Source organism: Patagioenas fasciata, chromosome 13 (genome assembly GCF_037038585.1).
Source record: "Patagioenas fasciata isolate bPatFas1 chromosome 13, bPatFas1.hap1, whole genome shotgun sequence".
NCBI classification, from domain to species: domain Eukaryota; kingdom Metazoa; phylum Chordata; class Aves; order Columbiformes; family Columbidae; genus Patagioenas; species Patagioenas fasciata.
The window spans coordinates 19,219,856-19,240,579 of NC_092532.1; the positions used below are offsets into that span (position 1 = coordinate 19,219,856).

A 20,724-nucleotide genomic window follows, 5' to 3' on the forward strand; every position below is an offset into this window, starting at 1 on the left:
TTTGGAAATACAAATATATTTGCTTATTCAAATACTAAAATGACTCAACATAAACTAAGAGTAAGGCAGGCAGCCTTTCCTCACAGCTCTCTGGAGGCATCAAATAAATGTAGGTTTCCAAGTGAGAGTCAGGACATGCAATCTCCCTGACAGCAATCGCCCCAAATCTCCAAGGCACTGCAGAAAAAGTATTTAGCAACACACTTCTGTTGAATAAAGACACAGAATGACAGGTCTCATAGTGCACAGAACATGTTCATGAGACTGTGTTCAGATTAAGACCTTGGTGTTCAGCCTTTAAAAAAAAAAATGTACAGGCGCTTTTTAAGAATGAAGGAGACTTTCCACCAGCTGGTGGGGGAAAAAGGTCCCGCCAAGTCAGGAGACACCCAGTAAGCAGAGGGCTGAAATTAAGTAAAATCACTGCCACATATTGATTTTGTATTCACTGCAAGATATTCAGCGACAGACAACTCACCTCGTTCACATAGTGGACCTCATCGACAGCGTACTTATTCCTGAAGAATTCAGGGGGATGAATCCTTTGGAAAAGAAAAGAAACATTTGGATTTAGTTTTACGGTTATATTTAATAAGGCCACAGACAAAGAAATAATGTCCTCTACTATCACAACAACAGAGTCAGATATGAGGAATGTTTTAATAATCTTATCCTTGACTCCATTTCTCAAAATAGGAGATTACACAGAAAATTGCCATGGCTACAAAAATCAGTGTGCTTCAATCCAGTCCATGCTTGATACTTTGATTCTACGGTCTCCTCCTGAATTTAAGGGTTTTTTTTTCCCCATACACTGTACACAAGACAGTTTTGTTGAAGATTTTGCCATGCCATTTATATACAAGTTTCCAACCCACCAGACATTGGAAGGATGTGGAAATAGCAAAAGGCTGGTATGCTCTGTATTAGATTCAAAATACGATCAAAACGTTCATTTTCTACCTGGTAACCCCTCTGATGTGAACATGAAGCAGACTGAGGGTTATGAAGACATGGACTCTGCTGCCTCTGCTCCTCAGGACAGCAGATATTCACTCCTCTAACACAACACGGTGTGCAGCTCCACATGCCCCTGCCCAAAACTATATCACTTCTGCTATTTTCTCCCGATACCCTACCAGAGAGTTTTTTCTAAACGCAAGAAGAACGCAGGAATCCTATGAAAGATCTGCTCGCAGTCAGTCGGGGCACACACTGGTGTGGGTCAGTGCCCCAGGGCTCCCCACCGGCCCCCCGGTACAGGGGCTGGACCATCGCTCCTTCCTTCACTTCACAGTAGCAGCTGGTTATTCATGAGACTTCAGCCGCTGATTACAATCTCCATCCCTCCAAAAACTGAAATAACCAGTGTAATTCTGAAAATGCAAAATCAAAAGAAAAACAAACCAACCAACCAACCAACCCGCTAACTTTCACAGAGTAAAGAAAATGGGAGAAGAAAATGTGGTTGGAAGAACTGGAATGATCCTCTGCATTTTGCTTCTTGAGAGACACTTCTGAGGTGTGCACAGGACCGACCCTTCCGCTGGTTAAATGTTGGACTGCAAGAGCACAGAAACAGCTGAGGAAATAATAAATCAGACTCGAGACCAAAGAACATTTCTACCCCGTGCAGTGAAGAACAGCAGAAGTGGTGGGACAAACAGTTCAGCATCTTTAGGAGCCTCAGCCGTCTGCAGTATGAGGTCAGAGCTCCGAGTTACAGCATTTTCTCAACTTTGTGCGCTCGTTTTTCATTTTACGTTCCTGTATGCTCCAAACAGTACTGGGCTGAGACACAAGCGACAACGTGAAAATGTTTATGGTGTTCCCAAGAAGTAGATCACAGACTTTCAAAAAATTAATCTATGAAAGTACCACTCAAAAATATCTCATTTTATGTTGCCTTTTACAATGCCCCTTTTGTGGACTCTTCCTATCACTGTTGGAGATTTCAAAGGAATTATCATTTATCTTCTCTCCCTGGCTAATTTCGCATCTAATTTAAAAAAAAAAAATCACTATATCCTCTTATCTTTCTATACCTTGTATTTTATAGTTCCCTTACCTCCAACTTTTGCATACTCTGTTTCTCCTACAGGCATCTCCTTCTCCCCTCCTTCATTCCTCACACATTCAAGTACTTTAATATTCCAGAAACATCACAAACAGATTTTGCAATTTCCATTTTTCTTCTGTTTTACAGTTTCAACCAATTCATCCGGTATCAGAAGAATCCCAACTGTAAAACCAGCTAATTTATGGCCAACAGTAATTTATGGTAATATATGCTCTTTAGAGCTATACCTCCAAAGCACCATTTACAACTGCATTGTTTGAATTGAAGAACTGTTTCTTGTAAATATTTCTTAAAAGTACACCCACAAATCTTCAGGATTTTATTCACTGAATGCAGTTTAAGCAAGAGTAGGTCTCATTTTCCAACATGATAATCAGAAAACTTCTGACTTTTCACAAGCTGTTTTTCAATTATTTTTTAACTTGCCTCCTATAATTGTGCGGTTTACAGCACACTGCTGCCAATTTAATACTTTGGTTATGGTTAATATTAATTCATTATTGATCCCATTCCAGCTGTAAGCCCTCCTACATCTCTTCTTATATGCTATCACTCTTTTGAGGAACAAAAGTAGCTCATCAATCTTTCAAGGACAAGGATTTTTTCTCTACTTTGAGAGAAAGAAAACTGCATTTTCCCACAATCCTCCGTCCTCCCTCCATTATTAAACTAGGTCAACTTCCCAGCACTCCGGACTGCACTACACCTAGTGAGAAGCTGCCACATTCCCAACCGTGTACCTCCTCGCTGGTCTTCTTCTTGCTACCTTGCTCAGAAGTTTTTAGTACAAAGTGGAGAGCCAGACCTCAGCTCCTCTCCGAAGCACTCGAGGCTCTGCTTCCCTTCTTTCCTTCAGCCATCCTCTGACGAGAATAGAACAAATTCACATCTACTTGCCACAAACTATCATCCCCTACCCATTGCATGGGAGCCACGATGCTCCAGTGATGCAGCCACCTCTCCCATTGGGAAGATTTCTGCAAGGACCTGCCCTTTGCAGAGTCATACAGGTAGAAGGAGAAAGTGCACCTGGAAGTCTGCGTTAGAGTGGAAAATTCCCGTGCTGTCGCATATAGAAAAGCAGGACAGATGGCAAAACAAAAGCTCAGGGAGAAAGAGGAGCAAAGATGATCCTCATTGCGACCTTTCCAGATTCTCGCCAGTCTCTTCAATTTTTTCCCAGTTTAGCGGGGATCTATGAAAGATTATAACGCACCAACATCGTAGTTACTGTAAAAAGGCACAAGTGCAGAGTTCTTTAGCAGATGCTCAGTATTCATTTTTATCCAATTTAAATGCAAAACAGGCTAAAGTCTAGAACTGACTATCACTGTCACAGGGTACAGCATCTTCCACAGAATGCTCGCTGGCAGCATGAAAATCAGAAGTTACATTCAGTTATGAGAATTTCAAAAGTACATTTGATACTTCATGGAGCTGAGGAGCACTTCTCTCTGCAAACGACTCTCAGGCAGGTAGAATAAGTTAATTGGTTATGATTTTTAGGTTTGGCTTTGTCTTCTGTAGTGCTGCTATGGGCTGCCAGCTTCAAAATTCTGATTAATCACTGCAGAGACTACATGCAAAAAAACCCAAAGCGAGTCATAAATTAATTAGAAGGATTACCCAAGTGGAAGATATGATCCCAGATATTATTGAATCATGTCTCTCCTTACCTATCAAAAAACTCCAAAAGTTTTGTAAACAGGTGTGAACAGAAGCAATGGCCTAATTTTTACAGGCTTTTTTCAGGGGAAAAAAGAACGTGCAAAAATTCACTGGCAACATAAATCAGCAAAAACCTACAGAGATAAATGCACTTTAAAAAGGCTCAATATCCCTGCCCTATAGTTTTATAACTCCTGCCAAGCAAATATTAGTGTTTGTTAGAAATGTCAATAGTTAGCTTCCAGAATAGTAGGAATCATCATTTCATCTTACAATGCAAATAAGCATCTCCAAACTGCTGGAACTGTGTCATACCCAAGTGGCTGGGCAAAAATCTGCAGCTCATAGTTTAGAGCCATTAGAAAGAAAATGTAAGAGTCAGCACCTGAATTTATTTACAAGAATACAGTCCCCGTTTTTTGTCACCATAGGATCCCTTAAACAAGAGATTGTCTCTAGTTCACCACGTACAATTCATCACAATTTCCAGTCCAGTGGAAAAGCTTGAGGAATTTGGGGTTAAACGTCAAAGCTGTCTACATTCTGCTGATGGTTTCTACGTACTCTTCCCTCTTCCACGTTCTTTTACCCAGTCCAGTTCACCTGCTTGGTTTCTTACTCTCAAGATTTTCATAGCAACCAGGAAATGCTGAAGATGGCCTAAAGATGTGAAGCTACATTTTTAAGAGAAGATTCAAATTCTGATGCGCTGTCTCATTTTAACAGCTCAAGTTTTATTAAAGCACCAAATATTCAAGATCCACCTTTCAACCATAACGTGACAACTTTATTAGAAACAAAATTCTACTGAGGGAGCAATAGGAAAAAGAGGAGGAGAAGCAGCAATACTTTCACTATAAAAATACAGTGCGAAACACTAAGTCAGACAGTCAAGTGATAGCTCACATTAGCTATAGCTCATTTCTCTGTGTGGTGTTAAAAACTAGTAACCAGGAATCCCAGTCCATCAGCTCAGTGAAAGCTTCCAGGTTTAGAACAAACTTTTCCGTTTGGTTTAACTAAATTCCAGGTGGTACATGATGGCATGTTTAAAAATGAAGATGTTTCACCAAATCACAGCCTAATCGTGCTCGTGCAGATTCTGCCAACAGCTTTGACAGACCACAGTATTAAAACTGGCTCCACTTCAATGCGACCCTTCAAACAGGAATGTAATACTGACTCCTCTGTTTACCTGTCACTAAGATGAACAGCTCTGACAGCCCATGTATGAACATACCAAAAAATATATTTTGAAGCTTTCGTATAGTTGAACAACATTTAAGCCTCATTTTTTTTCACACTATTTTACTAACCATGTTGTGTTTCCGCTTCAAACCCAATAAAAACTCGGTCTCATTGTCTAAAACCACTTTAAAGCTGTTGTTCATTACATTGCATAAGAATTCATTACAGCAAATCTTCAGAGATTTGTACAAATTTGACATCACCGTAAGAATTCCATTAAGCAACATTTCTTTGTATTCTGAAGGACTCTGGAGCAAGAGCCATATAATACCAACACGATAAAAGAGTGTTCTAGTCTTCAGAAATGCATTCAGAAGAGACGTACAAAATGAGATGGATCTAAATCAAAATGCCAAAGCAAAACTGAACAGAATTTATAACAGCTGATAGTTACTCCTGAAAGAAACACATCTAAACCAACTGCTAATATATTTGCAACCTAATTGCCGACACCTTTTCATATGTATACATCTTCATTTGCATCTAAACATTCTTCCAGACAATCTTCAATATATATAAAAACTTTTTCCTGCTGGTTGCTTTGTATTTGCATTTTTTAATGTTTCTAGGACAGACTTTCAGTTTTTTACATTGCATCAGCTCAAAAACAAAATCCAGCCTTTCCTGAAGTAGTCGAATTTAGCTTTTCTCCAGGGTTTCAGCTGGAGTTCCTAATTCAAGATTACTTATGTTACCATATAGCCTAGAATCTGAATGGTATGTTCATGACACAAATTTGAGAAATTCTAGTTGGCACTAATTTCAAAACATTTTCTACAAATACTGCATTTTGTTACTGAATGATTACACACACTCAAATAGATGTGTACATATACAGCTCCAAAATGACCTGTGCACCTTGAGCAGAGCAAGTCAACAGCACGAGGCCTCAAGCTTCCTGAATGCATCATCTCCTCTAGAAGTTGCACAGGACTCTTCCCTCCCAACACCACAGATTAATCAAAAAACTTTAGCTTTCTGCACTCTGGTAACACCAAGAAGCCACGTTGATCACTGCACCAGCCAGTTCTGCTCTTAGACATTCAGAGTCCACTGAACTGCAGGGTCCCTCCATAGGGCTGTCTTAATTTCAGTGCTACTTTTACATACCCTACATTTCCTAACATATCTGCAAGTGATTTACAGATCATAAAAGCTAGGAGACATCAGAATAAGCACATTTATTTCATTTTTAGTTGGATTTCTATATGCTTGGGTTTTCAGACACCTGAGTGCCATCATCTTGAGTGCCATCACATGGCACGTGGAGGACAACCAGCCGATCAGGCCCAGTCAGCACGGGTTTGAGAAAGGCAGGTCTTGCTTGACCAACCTGGTCTCCTTCTATGACAAGGTGACCCACTTAGTGGTTGAGGGAAAGGTTGTGTAAACTTACGTAAAGCCTTGCATGAAATGCATGAAAACCTGTCCAAGCTCATATCACAAAACCAGAAGAGGACAATTCTTGATGCAATGAGACAGAAAAGCTAAAACTAGCAAACTTCACAGTACAGTTTTCCGCTTTCCTGGAATACAATTGTATTGCTTTCTCCGTTCCACCCAAACTTTCACCTTCAGAGCAACGAGGTAAAACACGCTTTATAGCAAATTCACTTTGTCTTGAGCAAATAGTCTCTCCTCAGCAAAGCAAATGCCTGCATACAGCACTGTGCGGGGCACGGCGAGATGCACCATTCACTGCCAGCGCGTCATTGCACAACTTACATCACACTTTACCTCACTTACATGAGAGGAAACTCATGCACAAGAAGTGAACTGGACAAGCATAGTCTTCAGCAATTGAAGTTCTACAGAGCCAACAACTCATTTCTTGGGTCTTGCCAGAATGAGCTTAAAACAGAGTAAAAGTTTCAGTGAGACTGCATTCAAAGCAATAGAACCTTGGCAAAAATTAAAGCAGATGAATAGAAATACATCAGCAAAGCACACAGAGCTGCAGGAGGAAACGAGATACAAAAGCAGTGTTTTAACACGGTCAGAGATTCACCAATAAACTCCCTCCTCATTACAATATCATCACATTAGCAGATGGCAAAGCATTAACCAAACAAGAGGGTGTCAAGAAGTGCTAGAAAGAACAACACGGGAGGCTTTACGAGATACCAGCAGATGTTCCTGACTCTGTCCAAAACAAAATGCAATCACCTACATAACCAAAAGGAATTTCACCATCTCAAACAAGGAGATTAAAAGGCATCAGGTTAGATTTAAAACAACACAGTACTAATGCATTCACTGGTATCACAGGCTTCCTCCAGCAGTGTTTTGACCACTTTAATGTGACTCCCTTTCCACATTGCTCCAGATTTCTGTTTTACCCTTTGAAAGACAGAAGCACCTGCACACACGTAAACTCAAGACTCCTTGCTCCTTTTGATACAGAGGCCAGAGCAAGGTGGATTTTGAGAAAACAACAGAATGTGAAATAAACTGAAGATGAAGACTGAAGCTGGTTTGCCTGGAAAAGGTGAGCAGGGCTGTAACTGAAGCCACGTCCAGCAGAGAGACAGACCGGCAGAGTGCACATGCATGATGCTGGGCACGGGATGCTGGGTGGGTGATACGGGACTTCCCAGCACTACACACAGAGCATGCAGAAGAATAACTGTGAGCAACACGCAGACCCTTGGATTTCTGAAATCAGAAATAAAGTATTGAGGAGACTCTCACAGTTCTTCCTAATAAGAGCTAAGCTCTGAGCTACCTATTTCATCTACTTCAAATACACAGCCTCGCCGCTCCTGCTCAGCTATTCCCACCACAGGCATTCCCCTAAGACAAAAAGTTCTTCAGGCTTTCTGTAAATTCCACCTCAAAAGACAGTGCCTCAATTAGACATTTAAGAGATACTATCAAGAGCTACCCCCAAAAAACCCCAAAACACAGAAAATTTGCAATAGGTAACTTTTGCTTTATTTCCCTCTGCAAATAAAATTCTTCCTTGGAGAAAAGGGCTCTATACTACTAAAGAAAAAAGCCGTAACAAAGGAAATGTTTATACACTGAAATCCCTGGAAGATTTCTTGTAGCTTCAGACTGCTGACAAATACTTGTGAGAAAGCTCTCTTCCCCAAAAAAGAACACAAAATGAATTACAATGGTTAGGTTGGTAAGTATAATTTCTAGGTCACTACACAACACCACTGTTCCACTCCAACTGTGGTCTCAATGCACACTTTTTAACTTAGGAAGTTACATACAGAATCTGTCAATAGTGGATGTTCTACTTTTACTTTGGAAAAACACCTATATTGGGAGAGAAACGAGCAATATTTTATGCCCCATCCATAAAAGCACTATAGCAAGCTCTGGAATGTGTGCAGCGTGTCCCACAGCTCCCATATCAATCGGTAAGAGCATGAAAGGAAGCAGTAGCGATGTTTACAGCAGCATTAAGATGACCTGAACAGTTTGGAGAATGGGATGATAGTACTCCCATCTTACAACTTGTGAAGAAAACTAAACCACAAAGAAATTAAAGGAACTTGCCACCACAACTCGGCACAAAGAAAAGGCAGAACATACCCATGCAAACGGTGTCTGATCCATTTTGCCGTGTTGCTTGTTAAGAAGTAACTGGGATCCCCCAGGAGCTGGGTCAAGGCCAGGTGCTCTGGCACCCAGAGCTCCAGCAAGTACACAGGCAAACAGGTACACCGCAAGGAAACGACAGTCTGCCGGTTTTTCACTCACATTTAGCTCTTAAGAAGCATTAATGTTGATTATATTTTTCCCTATCCTGTTTTAACAAAACAGTTGGGTTTGTTTTTTCCTCTTTGTACATTTCTCAGCACAAACAACACTTCTGCATAGAGTTCTTCATGAATGTACAGACAGGTACAGCACAGGTCACAGGGAATCAAAAAACCTAAAGAGAACAGTTAACATCACGAGCTAAGAAAATGAAATTATGGAAGTGCAAAAACAGAGGCACCACTGTGGATATTTCACTCGAGGGCTTTTCCCCCGAAGCCCGTTCTCATCTGCAGGCCGATGGCCGCAGAGGGCTGAGCGCCCGCACCAGCAGCTGCGCGGCAGGCGGTGCAGAGCGCGTCCGGGCACCGCGGGCACCGCTCCTGCTGCCCCTCACAGCCCTCGCAGGAGAAACACAGGGCACGCCTGATCAAAAGAAAACCTGGGAGCCTCTGATATTTCAAAATGTTATCAGGAGTTTGCATCACTGAACTTGATACTCCTGCCAGTGCGTTAAATAAAGTATAAAAGAAGAAATGCCCGGTGAGGCTTATCAACATTTCCCCTCATAGCACAGGCATGAGGCGTGCACAGGCAAGACGCAACTTTCTCATGCTGTGGTTTGAAGCCACATCAGGATATTAAAAAGCTCTGGTGCAGCACCGTCAAGTCGATTTACTTAGTGCTGGTTCTATTTCTCAATACACCTGAAACAAAAATGAGAGAGAAAAAAGCAGCACTTGAATACTTACTAAACTGCCAAATTGTGTATCCAGTTACAGGTGTATGCTGATAGAGACTGAACATCAATGGACTGATATAAATTACTATTTCTATAAATAGTGTAATACTATAAATATTATAAATTACTAATATTTAAAACATTCTCAACAAGAAATAAAAGGAAGTTTAAGCAGCTAGAAAGCAATGATTTATAAAACTAGTTGCTGAAGTAAAAGTGGTAGAAACAATGCACATTTATCCTGCACCAGCAAGGCTTATGGACAATTAGAACACTGGGGCAATGACTAAACTGATCATTTGAGAAGTCAGAGCATCCGAGCAGCACTACTTAGAGAAAAACAATCATCAATAAAGCGGTAAGAGCAATCCAAACACTAATTATTCTGTAAAAGTAATTTTTATCCACAGAGAAATACCGTAATAAATGAATGGGAGACAAGAAATGGAAATCACTGTACTATGGAGAGAATTGGAATAGTGGAAAATAAGCAGCATGGGGAATTGCACAAGTCTCGTCAAAGAGAAGCAACCAGCTTTGTTGTACGGTTTTGAAAGGATCGGATGAACAGCAAAGCAACAGATGCACGATCTGAATAATAGTAGAATATTTGATAAAAATCTCTCTCAGGGCTCTTACTCTCCAAAATCAGCACAAATTGGCTTGGACAGGAACAATGCGATGTGACCTGAAACCCAACAACTAGTGATAATAAAAAAGTGGAAGGCCTAAAGAAGAGAATAAGAATAAATAAACAGATATAAAGATGAGCTTTTTAAGGGCTGGGAAAGCCTCCAACTGCCACACTGAAAAGTGCTGTATCAATTTAGACCAATGTTCTCAGAAGTTAAAGGGATAAACAACAATAGACTGCAAGTCTTGATGAAAGCGATCCTGCAAAGACTGAAATTAGTTCTGATGTTATTCAGAAACAGAAGCAGGACTGAATATGCCCATGAGATCCACAGATGGTATTTGCAGGTGGTAACAAACTTTGCAGATAAATTGCAGTTGCCAGTTGGTACAAAACAATCATAAGATGACCTAAAGTGATTAAAAACTAAAAACCAAAACAAAATAAAACAAAAAGGCCACCAGCAAAATAAAGATTCAGCGCGTAGGAGGAAGGGACAAATGGTGGGAACAGATCAAACTAATAGATATGGAAAAAGAAAATATTAAACGCATTTCATTTTAAATAAAAAATTAGAAGAAGAAATACCAGGGGATGATATGGCAGATCAGTCAGAAGGTAAAACCAAAGACCCTTCTAGAATATACGATCTGAACACACAGCTCCAGAGGATGCTACAGGGAACACCTGTATGTACATCATCAGTAACACTCATCTACAAAATGTCCTTCATTCCTGCAAAATCTGCATCACGAAGAGCAACTAAGGTGGTTTAGAGTTTGTGTCCTACAGCACCCACATACATCCCACTACCCTTCCCAAGAGTTGTCCCACATTTCAGCTTGCATTGAATGGGCTTACTACAGTCCTTGCCTTCTAGCCAAATCTATGGCTAATTAACGCACCATGATATAGTCAGATAAACACACCATCCTGTTCACAATTTCATACAATTACTCGAAATACAACTACCACAAAATTTCACCTGTCCCCATTAAGAAAATGAGATCAAGAAAGTGATTTCCTAGTTTCTAATTTTCATGGCGATATACAGTATACAGGGGAAATTTAAAAAAAAAAAAAGATAAAAGCCTAAAAAATTTGAAAACCTTTTTTTCACAAAAGTGTTTGGGGAAAAGAAGCGAACAAGCAAAAACCAAACCACATACTTCTGCACTTCTTTTCAAAGACAGTAAAACTTGTCAGCTTTGCTGAAATCAGTCAGGTTTAATCACTAAAACCAAAGGTTGATTTTGGTTGTAACCTGCTTAGACAATGATGACAGTATAGAAGAAGCTTCCTCATTAGGTCACTGAGAAATTATTAACGTTTGTAAAGCTTTTCATGGTGCTTTATTACAGCTCCAAAGTGCCCAACCAAGATTCTACTTTGCAAATACAGATAGCTTCCATCAACATCATGGAAAAATGCTATTCACAATGGATGCAATGCTAGATTAATGTTTTTATACGTACAATCAGCCAGCAGGGCTTCGAAGAAAACACAGGAAATTGCATATAAATATTGCTCTGTCCCATTCAATGTGTATTTTCTAAAGTCAGAGCATGAAAGCGTTAAATATTTTTGTTTTCCATTAAAAACACTCTTTACATGGCAAGGCAATTAAGTTATTTTGGCATCCGCTCCACATAAAGCAGCTGCTGTACAGTATGTTTTACTTTATAAAATATCTTTAATCAGCACACTGACTAGTTCTGTCATTTATAATTAAGGAGGTAAATGGCAGGTGCAGCATTAATTAGTGAAATTGAAGCCTCTGTGCAAGACATGCAGTCATATCAACTTAATGCTCCCTAGGAATAGCAGTGATTGCTAACAGCTTTGCACCACAAACTTGACTAGGTAAGACCACGCTGAGAAACAGGGGCATTTACTACACAGTTACGCTTCTGAGGCCTTTACAGTCTTGTATTACCAGATTCATTTCTTAACCTCTTCCTCCGAAACTGAGAACAGGTAAATGCTTCAGGAGCATCAAAGCTATCCTGTGAAATTGTTTCTCAAAAACAACAGGAGGTGCAGGGGACAGCGGTACAGACCAAGGGACAGGCAAAGCGGTTCTCTCAGTTGAAAGGATTTTCCCAGCCAACAACTAAGAAAGGGGCTGGCCCAACATCTGCAGAAACGCACACACCATTTAAAAACAGACTGACTGTTATTGCAATCCCCTCCTAACATGGAAGTAGGACCATCTACAATTACCCTCATAATAATTCTGCGATTGCCACCTTAAGAAGTTGTGGGGTTTCTGGAGAACATACATAGTCTCTGAGTTGAATGAAATCTCTCCTCCCTTTTAAAACTGCAGAGGTTATTTTGGCTTGAAGGACTTCTAAAAGGTAGCCTTACGGGTATTTAAAAATCTTCAGAGCACACACATTCAGCAAGAAGTCCTACAAGATGAATAACCCTTCCAAAGAAGTAGTAGCCACCCTCAATACCAGTACTAAACAGTGCTGGGTTCCTGGCAGATCACAGCCCAGGGTGCTGCATCTGTCACCTCCATGTTCGCCTCTTCTTCAGTCCCTGGGCACCACCTCAGCATGCAAAACTGCTCATAAAAACACGTGCAGTTGGTGACTAAAACAGTCACAGTGTTCACAGTCTCATTTGTAAACCAATAGTCTGCTCACCTCCAAGCAAATGCTCTCAGACACTTCACTGGTTTTGACCAAACTAAGACTGCATTTTGAAAGAAGCCAAAAATCCCACTTTTGCATTACTTTGAGGCAAAAAGGTAAAAACCCTTCTGACTGCCACGTTACCTAAGCTACGTTTCAATAACAACCCAAGTATGTGTCCTCCCAAAGTGAAAACACAACAGAACATCGAACAATACATCTAGCAATAGAGTAGTAGTAAAGAGCCTTTTACATTAAGATCATCTATGCATTTATGTCTAAACTTACATCGCACATTCCCACAATATAAGCACCAAGCAAAGCCACTGCACCCTGTGCTGGGAACCAGGAGACCAGCTGCAGAGCTCTGTAAAACACCAACCTCACCAATATCGTGCAAGGCATCAAACTGATTTGTGCTTCATTGATGTTAAATGCATGTTTCTTCAGCAGGTAGATACTTACTTGTGTTTTCCTTTCGGTGCTAATTTTGAGTTAAAATTGAGTCTCCTGGGAAGGAACACAAGCCCGAGCTGCGTGCTGTACCCCCTGCCAACCAACTTATGAAGCAGAACTGCTACTGACTCACTAGTGAGTTATTCATCCATCCTCGCTCTGACAAGCAGAAAAAGTACATGACCACAGCTGACAGGAGAGAAAACAAAGACTCAAACAGGGGGATTCAGAAAGGGTAAGGAGGAGAATTTAGAAAACAAGGATGCTGTGTAAAGACAATTTGTTATACTCTCCAAGAAGACACAACAACAATAAACCACTTTTAACTAGACTTGTAATTCTGTATATGAACCAATAATGGAGTGCTGCACAAATAAATGAAAAGGGCCACCACTGATAAACACCAAAATATTTTGTTTGAAAATGCAAAATGAGACAGTGGAATTTCAATAATATTTTTCAGCCTTTTCGGATTAGGCACAATCAGGGTGGGTATGAAACAGCTGATCTGAACAAGCAGAAGAGAACTTAGGGGGAGGAAAAAGCTTTGTCTGTAAATGGGAACAAGCACCAGCAGGGAAAAGACTCTGGAGAGAACACGTGGGGGTTAAACAGAACCTACCCTCCCAGACAGGTGCAGCTCTCAGCTGAAATATTTCAGATAGCAGTATTCACATTTTCATGCTATCACAAACAATTTCAGTTCCCAGGCAGGTCTAAGACAGTGATATTCATAAAAACTCTCCGAGCAGACAGCAGCCATGCCCTACCATATGGTCTGGCACGGTTCACCATATGGGATTGGTTGCGATTGTTTGCCTTTTCCCAAAATTAGCATTAAAATATAAGTGATGGCTTCAATTAGAAGTGAAGCAACCTGAGTTTAAAATATTAAATTAGAAGTAACCTAATGTTCTGGGACAATGTAGACAACAAAAGAATTTACAGTTTGGTAGAGAGTATAACTACAATTAAGACTGAGAAAAGAAATGAATCCATAAATAAATCAGTTCCTCTACTACTATGGCACTGAGCAATATTTACTACCAACGTGGATAAAAAGAGAGATGTTTACAGCATACTCACAGAATAGAATTAAAATTAGATTCCCCAGTCTGTCAGTTCATATCAAAAAAGTATCAAAGAGGCCTAAAGTACCTTCTGCCATTCAAAAAGCTTCATTAGCTAAGGCAGCTACAAACTGGTAAAACAACTTGAAAAAAGCCTGCTCTACTATCTAACTTGTTCGGTCTTAATATAAGACTTCTACTTTTCTTTATGGTTCAGCTTCCTTTCACAGATACCATGACGTCCATAGGTTGCAAATCTAAACGTATCCTCCACCGACCAGTGGTGGATCATTTGATATGACATGGTAAGTACCAGCCGATCATGTTTTGTACCACTGTATGTGCATATCACTACAATTCACATAGAATGATTTTGTGGAACCCGATTAAAATGAGACAGCATTCCAGCTCCACAGACAGTGACATGAAGTACCCAGATACATCAGAACACAGAAGGTATGTCTTACTTTCCCATCCAAACTGCATAGCTTTCAGGGAGTTGTGGAACAAAAAGCATGGATCTTCCAGTATCAACATCTACTGCTCCAAAGCAGCCTGCTTCAGTTACTCCAAAAGTCCAGTGGAAGTAAGATTCCTAGGTTAAGACAAAACATATTCTTAACAGAAAAGCTTCACTTCTGCCAGCTCTAAAAATACACTACAGTACATACTAATTCCTACTTGCACGTATCTGAAAGAGATATCTCTTGCTTTTGGAGGGGGGAAGTGGTTTAGGTCTAAAGCTTTTCAGACTGATTAGTTTTAGGTTACAATCATACAAATCCCTCTGCTAGCAACTGGAAAGGACCAGAGATTAATAAGCGACCATAACAAATAAACAGGTCAACTCAGCACAATAAATACACACCACACAATAAAATGCATTCTTCCGATCGAGAGTATCAGGAAGATACAGTCACGTCATGTGAGACAAAGCAAAAGCAGAGTGCAGATTCTTTGGGTTGTGAGAAGAGGAAGCCGCACTAGAACAGCCTTTAGCCATGAGTTATTTTAAGAACAAGCAAGCAAACACCATCTAACAATACAGAGATGAATTTTAGTAAGGACAGATACATGCTCTGATACATCTCCTCTAAAAAGACTACTTTAAGATACGCACTATCTAGATGAGAGTGTATCAGTTTTCTTCCCTCATACCATACAACAGCTCAATTAAATTCACAGAACAAAGTACTGTAGCTGCCATCCAAAGCACACGGCTTTGCAGGGGTACACATAATTAGGGTTCTGTTACACCAGCTTTCCCAAAGACTAAGAATGCGTTTGGTGTGACATCAACAAGTTGTTAAGTCCTATCTGTGACTGAGCACACACAGGTACTTAAGGAAGAGTCTAATTGGAGAAGACACATGTTGTAAATTATAAGATACATCCTGCTTTGTGGAATACACTATTTATGAAAGCTTGAAATACACTTTTCTATGAATTATTTCTGTTTAGGTCCACTGTTACACGTTTCACTACACAGAGAAGGTTATTTTTTTGGGTCACAGACAAGACTGAAAAAAACTAAGAAATATTCCATTGCTGTCTTTGATATTACATTAAATGCTGATAGGCAGTACGGCCTTGAACAGGTTTAGGCCCTTCGAACCAGGTAATGAGCCTGCATACTAAAGCACTGAAAGAGACAGTAACTTGAAGCCAATGAGCCAACACTATAAAGAAGCCAATTTATTTAAGTGAAGCAAGGCAATGCGCATGAGAGATAAAGGGAAAATAATTAAAAATCGTTTACAAATCCATGCAGTTGGAGAGACAGGTTCTTAATTTGATTTGAGGTTTTGATTTGGCTCTTACCTGGCGGAACACAATACCAGTATCAGTACAGTATCTCTGGGTTTCTTCTCCACCCTGCAGCAGAACAATTGAATTCTTCTGGACATCCCTATTCTGCCTCAGGCGATCACACAGTCGTCTTCTATTCAAGGCAAAGAGCGCTACAGGCACTCTCAAGGTCTCATTCCCCAGCCAAAAGGAGGGTCTAGAAAAGATTTTTTAATTGACAATTAATGGAAGACAAAGACAGCGGTTAGCACAATTCAGAAGCACAGTTTTATTACTTCAGTCTAGAACAGAAAAGGAAGTTGAATTAAACTCTACAAACAAGATGCTAATCATTCAAAGGGAAGAGTCGCTGCATCTACATACCCATGTTCACCCTTGCATGCATACAAGGGGCTTCGGCAAGTGACGGAACTCACACACATGGCCACAGGAGCTCGTCCCGGGTACCAGTGACCCCCTGCTGCACATCAGCACCTGCCCCTGTGGCAGCGCAGACTGCCGAGACAACCTGGAACGTTTCTGGAAGATTGCACTCAACAGAGCCAAAACTGGGAGAACACAGTCTAAAAGCAGAGAGCCCCCTCTTCAAATAAACTAGTTATTCAGTAATTTAAGGTGTTTAAAGTACTACAAGAATATACTACTGATTAATTCCTATTTCTTATAAGTCCCGGCTTCACCAGTAACAGCACAACAGCTTGTTCTGGGATTTTTTTTTTTTTAATTGGAGAGAAGAATCTAAGAGCACTCCCCTTTTTATTTATGTTTAAGATATGTGCTTTGAAGCTTCAGTATTACAGATGAATACTGTTTTATTAATAAAATCCTGTGATTTAAGGCCACTTAGTCACTCCACCTCAGCTTCTCTCAGCCTGTTGAAGACTGACTGGCTGGCTGGTCATTTTCTATCAGATATGCTTCTAGAGGAGATGACACAAGGGTGCAATTAAATTGTTACTATGATAAAATAGTAAGAAATGAATCACCAAGGGACGTAACCTTAGAGAAGCAGAGCTCCACATCTTAATTATTATATCATTTTCATAGGCAATCTGAAAAGTAACCTTTGATTTATAGCTGCCTAAAGTAACCTCCTGAAAGACTTTATCAGCATCAGAAATGTAAACCCTATAATTTTCTACTGCAGACACAGCATAAAAGAGATAATAAAATATTTTATTTTATTTGTTTATAACTACTTGATATAACAGTGTAAGTAGTTTTAGAAGGTGAACGATTGCTCATGCTAATCAAATCTTCAAACTGTCTGCCTAGGAGTTCAGCTGATGGTCCACAAAACGCAAACATGTTTATTTTCATTACTTTGCCAAAGCAGCTGATAAACCAGGACCAGGGCAGGTGATCATTACAAGGCTGCAGAATACCTACTGCAGCACATCAGCACTGCATAACCTTTTGTTTTGGGGTTCACATGCCTGTAGGAAGAATGAAGCAAGTTCACGCAATACTAGCAAAAGCTACTGAAAGCTTCAAATCAGATAGTGAACCTTACACTACATATGGGAAGGCTTTTTAGGTGAAAAGCTGTGCCTCGGCAACTCACAAGAGGCTGAAAACACTGTGATCCAAACAAGATCACCCCCTGGAGTAACTTCATGCAGGGGGCTGGAAATCATACGCTCACTGTATTCCAAGTATAAAAGGGAAGACAGAACATCACTGGGTACCTTGATTCCAAAGGCTGCTCACAGATCTTTGCATCTGTTGGTTAAAAACGAACCAAACAAACCACAAACACTAGAAAAAGGCAGAGGTTGTAGCACAACCTGGCTTACATTTTGCTTCACAGGAAAGAAAAAAGCCACCTTTGTTGTAATTTTGGAGGGTTTTTTTTGCTGTGATTTATGAAAAAAAACAAAAACAAAATCTGCCCCTCCTCCTTCTTGAGAAAAGACCTACTTTCACAACTGAAATCCTGCAGAGAAAAACAGCTAAGTGAACTTGACTCAGAACCAAGTTTACTCAACAGCCTCCATTCTCTCTTCTCTCACTGGGACACCAAACCGACAGCACCCCACAGATGGGTAACAACTCGGCAAGACACCCACAGGTGCTGCTGTGGCTGCAGAGGGTGGGTTGCTCTGTACGCGTGAGCCCAGCGCCAGCTTTCCTCAGCTCCTATGGAGAGCTCTTGCCAGAGACTGACACCTACACGGGAATTCAAGTCTTAAGAAAAAAGGTATGGCTGTACGCCTGGCTTTCTGTTGCAAATAATAGTTTGGGAAGAGAACTCTCACAGTATTGAAGATCACAGTAACAGTCTTCACGCACAGGACTGTCTGTGCCATCATCGCTCTATTGTGACCATTGCTTTGGTTGTGACTGGCTTGGGTGGGTTTTCTTCCATAAACCTTCCAGCCCAACTGTTACAAACCCCTGTGCCTACACGGTCCTGTCTATATCACGATTAGTATTAGCACATTTTTAGTTTCAAACGTAAGAATTCATCACTATGCTACTTGTAGTAAGTTGTGTTTGCGCAAGTATGCAACTGCCTCAACACACTTATCAACCCTCCAAACACACACGCAATGACACAAGCATAAAACTCTGTTATTTGCCACCTAACAATACTACAAGCTTTCAATTTTAGTCCATGATCTCTAATCACTCACCCAGTTTACACCACACAAGACACACAAATACCAGTATGTAATCAGTACAATATACTGGCTAATGCTTCTAGGGTCTGTTTCTTCTCTCAATGCAATGACCCCGGCATCTCCAGCTGCAACCTCAACTCTAAGGTAGAATTATATATTTGATGATGAAACATATTCCATGAGAGCACTGCTTTGTGGTGCCTCTCTCTGAAGATATGCAAGCCTCTGCAAATAAGCATTAATCAGTGCCAGAAACAGCGACCTGCAACATGAGGACAAGTGAGGCTCATCTTCCTCCTTTTCACTAGTTCGGTACCAGAACTCAGCTATTCTCAGTCTGCTTGGGGCCTCCCACAGTAGCTGACAATTTCTCTGCTGGCTGTCACACACAATTTTTATGACCACTTAGTCCTAAGCCCTCACAAGAGCTCTTTTATTTTATTATACTGGAAGTGAAATGTAGCTGGGAACATTAAACTACATCTATTTCTTTAAAGGATATATTTCTTTTGCCTGGAACTGTTGATTTTCAAAAGTTATTTCAGAAGTTTTATATTTGCAGAGAGGTTACATTTTGTTACTGTGTGATCTATCTAACATTGATGTAGCAACCAGAACACACTGGAAACCAGGGATCCTATTTTACTGCTGTTTTTCCCACCATTCTTCAGCTAGCCTTTTGTACCTCTGTTTTTCAGAAGAAAATTCACGGACCGCCACTTCTGTTCTGCTGAGGTCACGCAGACAGGATCCATATTTCAATGAGGATGAGAAACCACTGAAACGGCTTTTCAATAATTTATTGGCTGTTTGTTGACTGGGCCTTGTTTGTTTGTTTTGAGCAGCAGAATCATCAACATCAGCCTGAAGTCTGGTCAATTTTTCATGCTATTTCTACATCAAATACGTGAAGTGCCAGAGGCATACACTAACAACAACACAAGTAAATAAGTGATATGAGGGAAACAGTAAAAGCAACTACTGCTGTTCAAGGCATAAACTGGACACTTTGTTCATGGTGAACTCAGTGCTCATTGTAAATAAGTTAACAGCTTACGGTCCCGGCCCAGCTGTGTGTCCAACCCAGCGTTGTCTCACCAGGCCAGGCAGGAAGGTCCCTGCGCAGGGATCACCCGGTCAGCGGGAAAACCAGGAGCAGGAGAGGACTTCACAGGGGAGCAAAGACGAAAGAGCAGGAGCTACATCCCAGTGCGACTGCTTTTACCAACTATTAAAAGTTCCATTGTTATTCTGATGGATTTTTAATGACACCTGTTTAAAGCACTGAATATAGCTATAAAACGCTGGAGAGACCTTGCGCTAAGTGATCCACAGCCACCTTTAAGGACTGTTTCCCAAACGTCATGCAAGTTCAAGGGTAATCCAGGGCTAGGTGCGCACTGCCGAGCTCACCTGGCTGGGAACAGGGACCCCGCAGCTCTCCCCGTCCCACGCACAACCTGCCTGCCCTGCCCTGCCCCAGCGCGGGCAGCACGGCACAGCCAGCACGGCACAGCCGGGCCGGCCCTCCCAGCCTGCCCGGGCACCCACCGCCCCCGCCACCCCCGGGCCCCTCAGAGCAGAGCCGGGCCGCCCCGCGCTGCGGGCCGCGCAGCCCCCAGGGCCCACGGAGAGCGGGGTGCGGCGGCACCGCGGCCGCGGAGCGCTGCTTACCCAGACGCCGCGGCCATGTTTCCTCCCCGGACTCCGCTGTCATGTGACGGCGGGGCCGGGCGGGCCGGGCCGCTGCGGAGCTGTGCGGCGCCGCCTCAGCGACCTCAGCGCCCGGAGCCCACGATGGGGCGGGGAATGTCTCCCCGGCCGCCCTGTGACAGGCGCCGTTCCGCGGCGCACAGCGGGCTCAGGGTCCCACAGGCACGGCCAGGCCGCTGCTGTCCCCAGCCCGCTCCTCCCGTCAGGCGCTCAGACGCGGATCCCGCCGGGCCTGGGCTGCTCGGGGACGGGGAACGCGCTGCAGCTGAGGTGGAGGGGGGTTTGTCACCATCACCTGGTGTGCTTGCTTCCTTTACGTGACAC

At 41.7% G+C, this 20,724-nt stretch overlaps 1 protein-coding gene across 1 annotated transcript in view; it reads right to left on the bottom strand.

Annotated features, from left to right (window-relative positions):
- PEPD (peptidase D) overlaps positions 1–20,501 on the bottom strand; it is a 126,204-nt gene extending 105,703 nt beyond the window's left edge. The window contains exons 1-4 of the mRNA XM_065848036.2: positions 20,362–20,501; positions 16,076–16,259; positions 14,722–14,849; positions 479–542 (exon numbers count right to left, since the gene is read on the bottom strand). Coding sequence (XP_065704108.1) covers positions 479–542; positions 14,722–14,849; positions 16,076–16,259; positions 20,362–20,378 — 393 coding nt within the window. The 5' untranslated portion in view covers positions 20,379–20,501. The remainder of the gene's footprint in view (positions 1–478; positions 543–14,721; positions 14,850–16,075; positions 16,260–20,361) is intronic.
- Between the last annotated feature and the right edge of the window lie 223 nt (positions 20,502–20,724).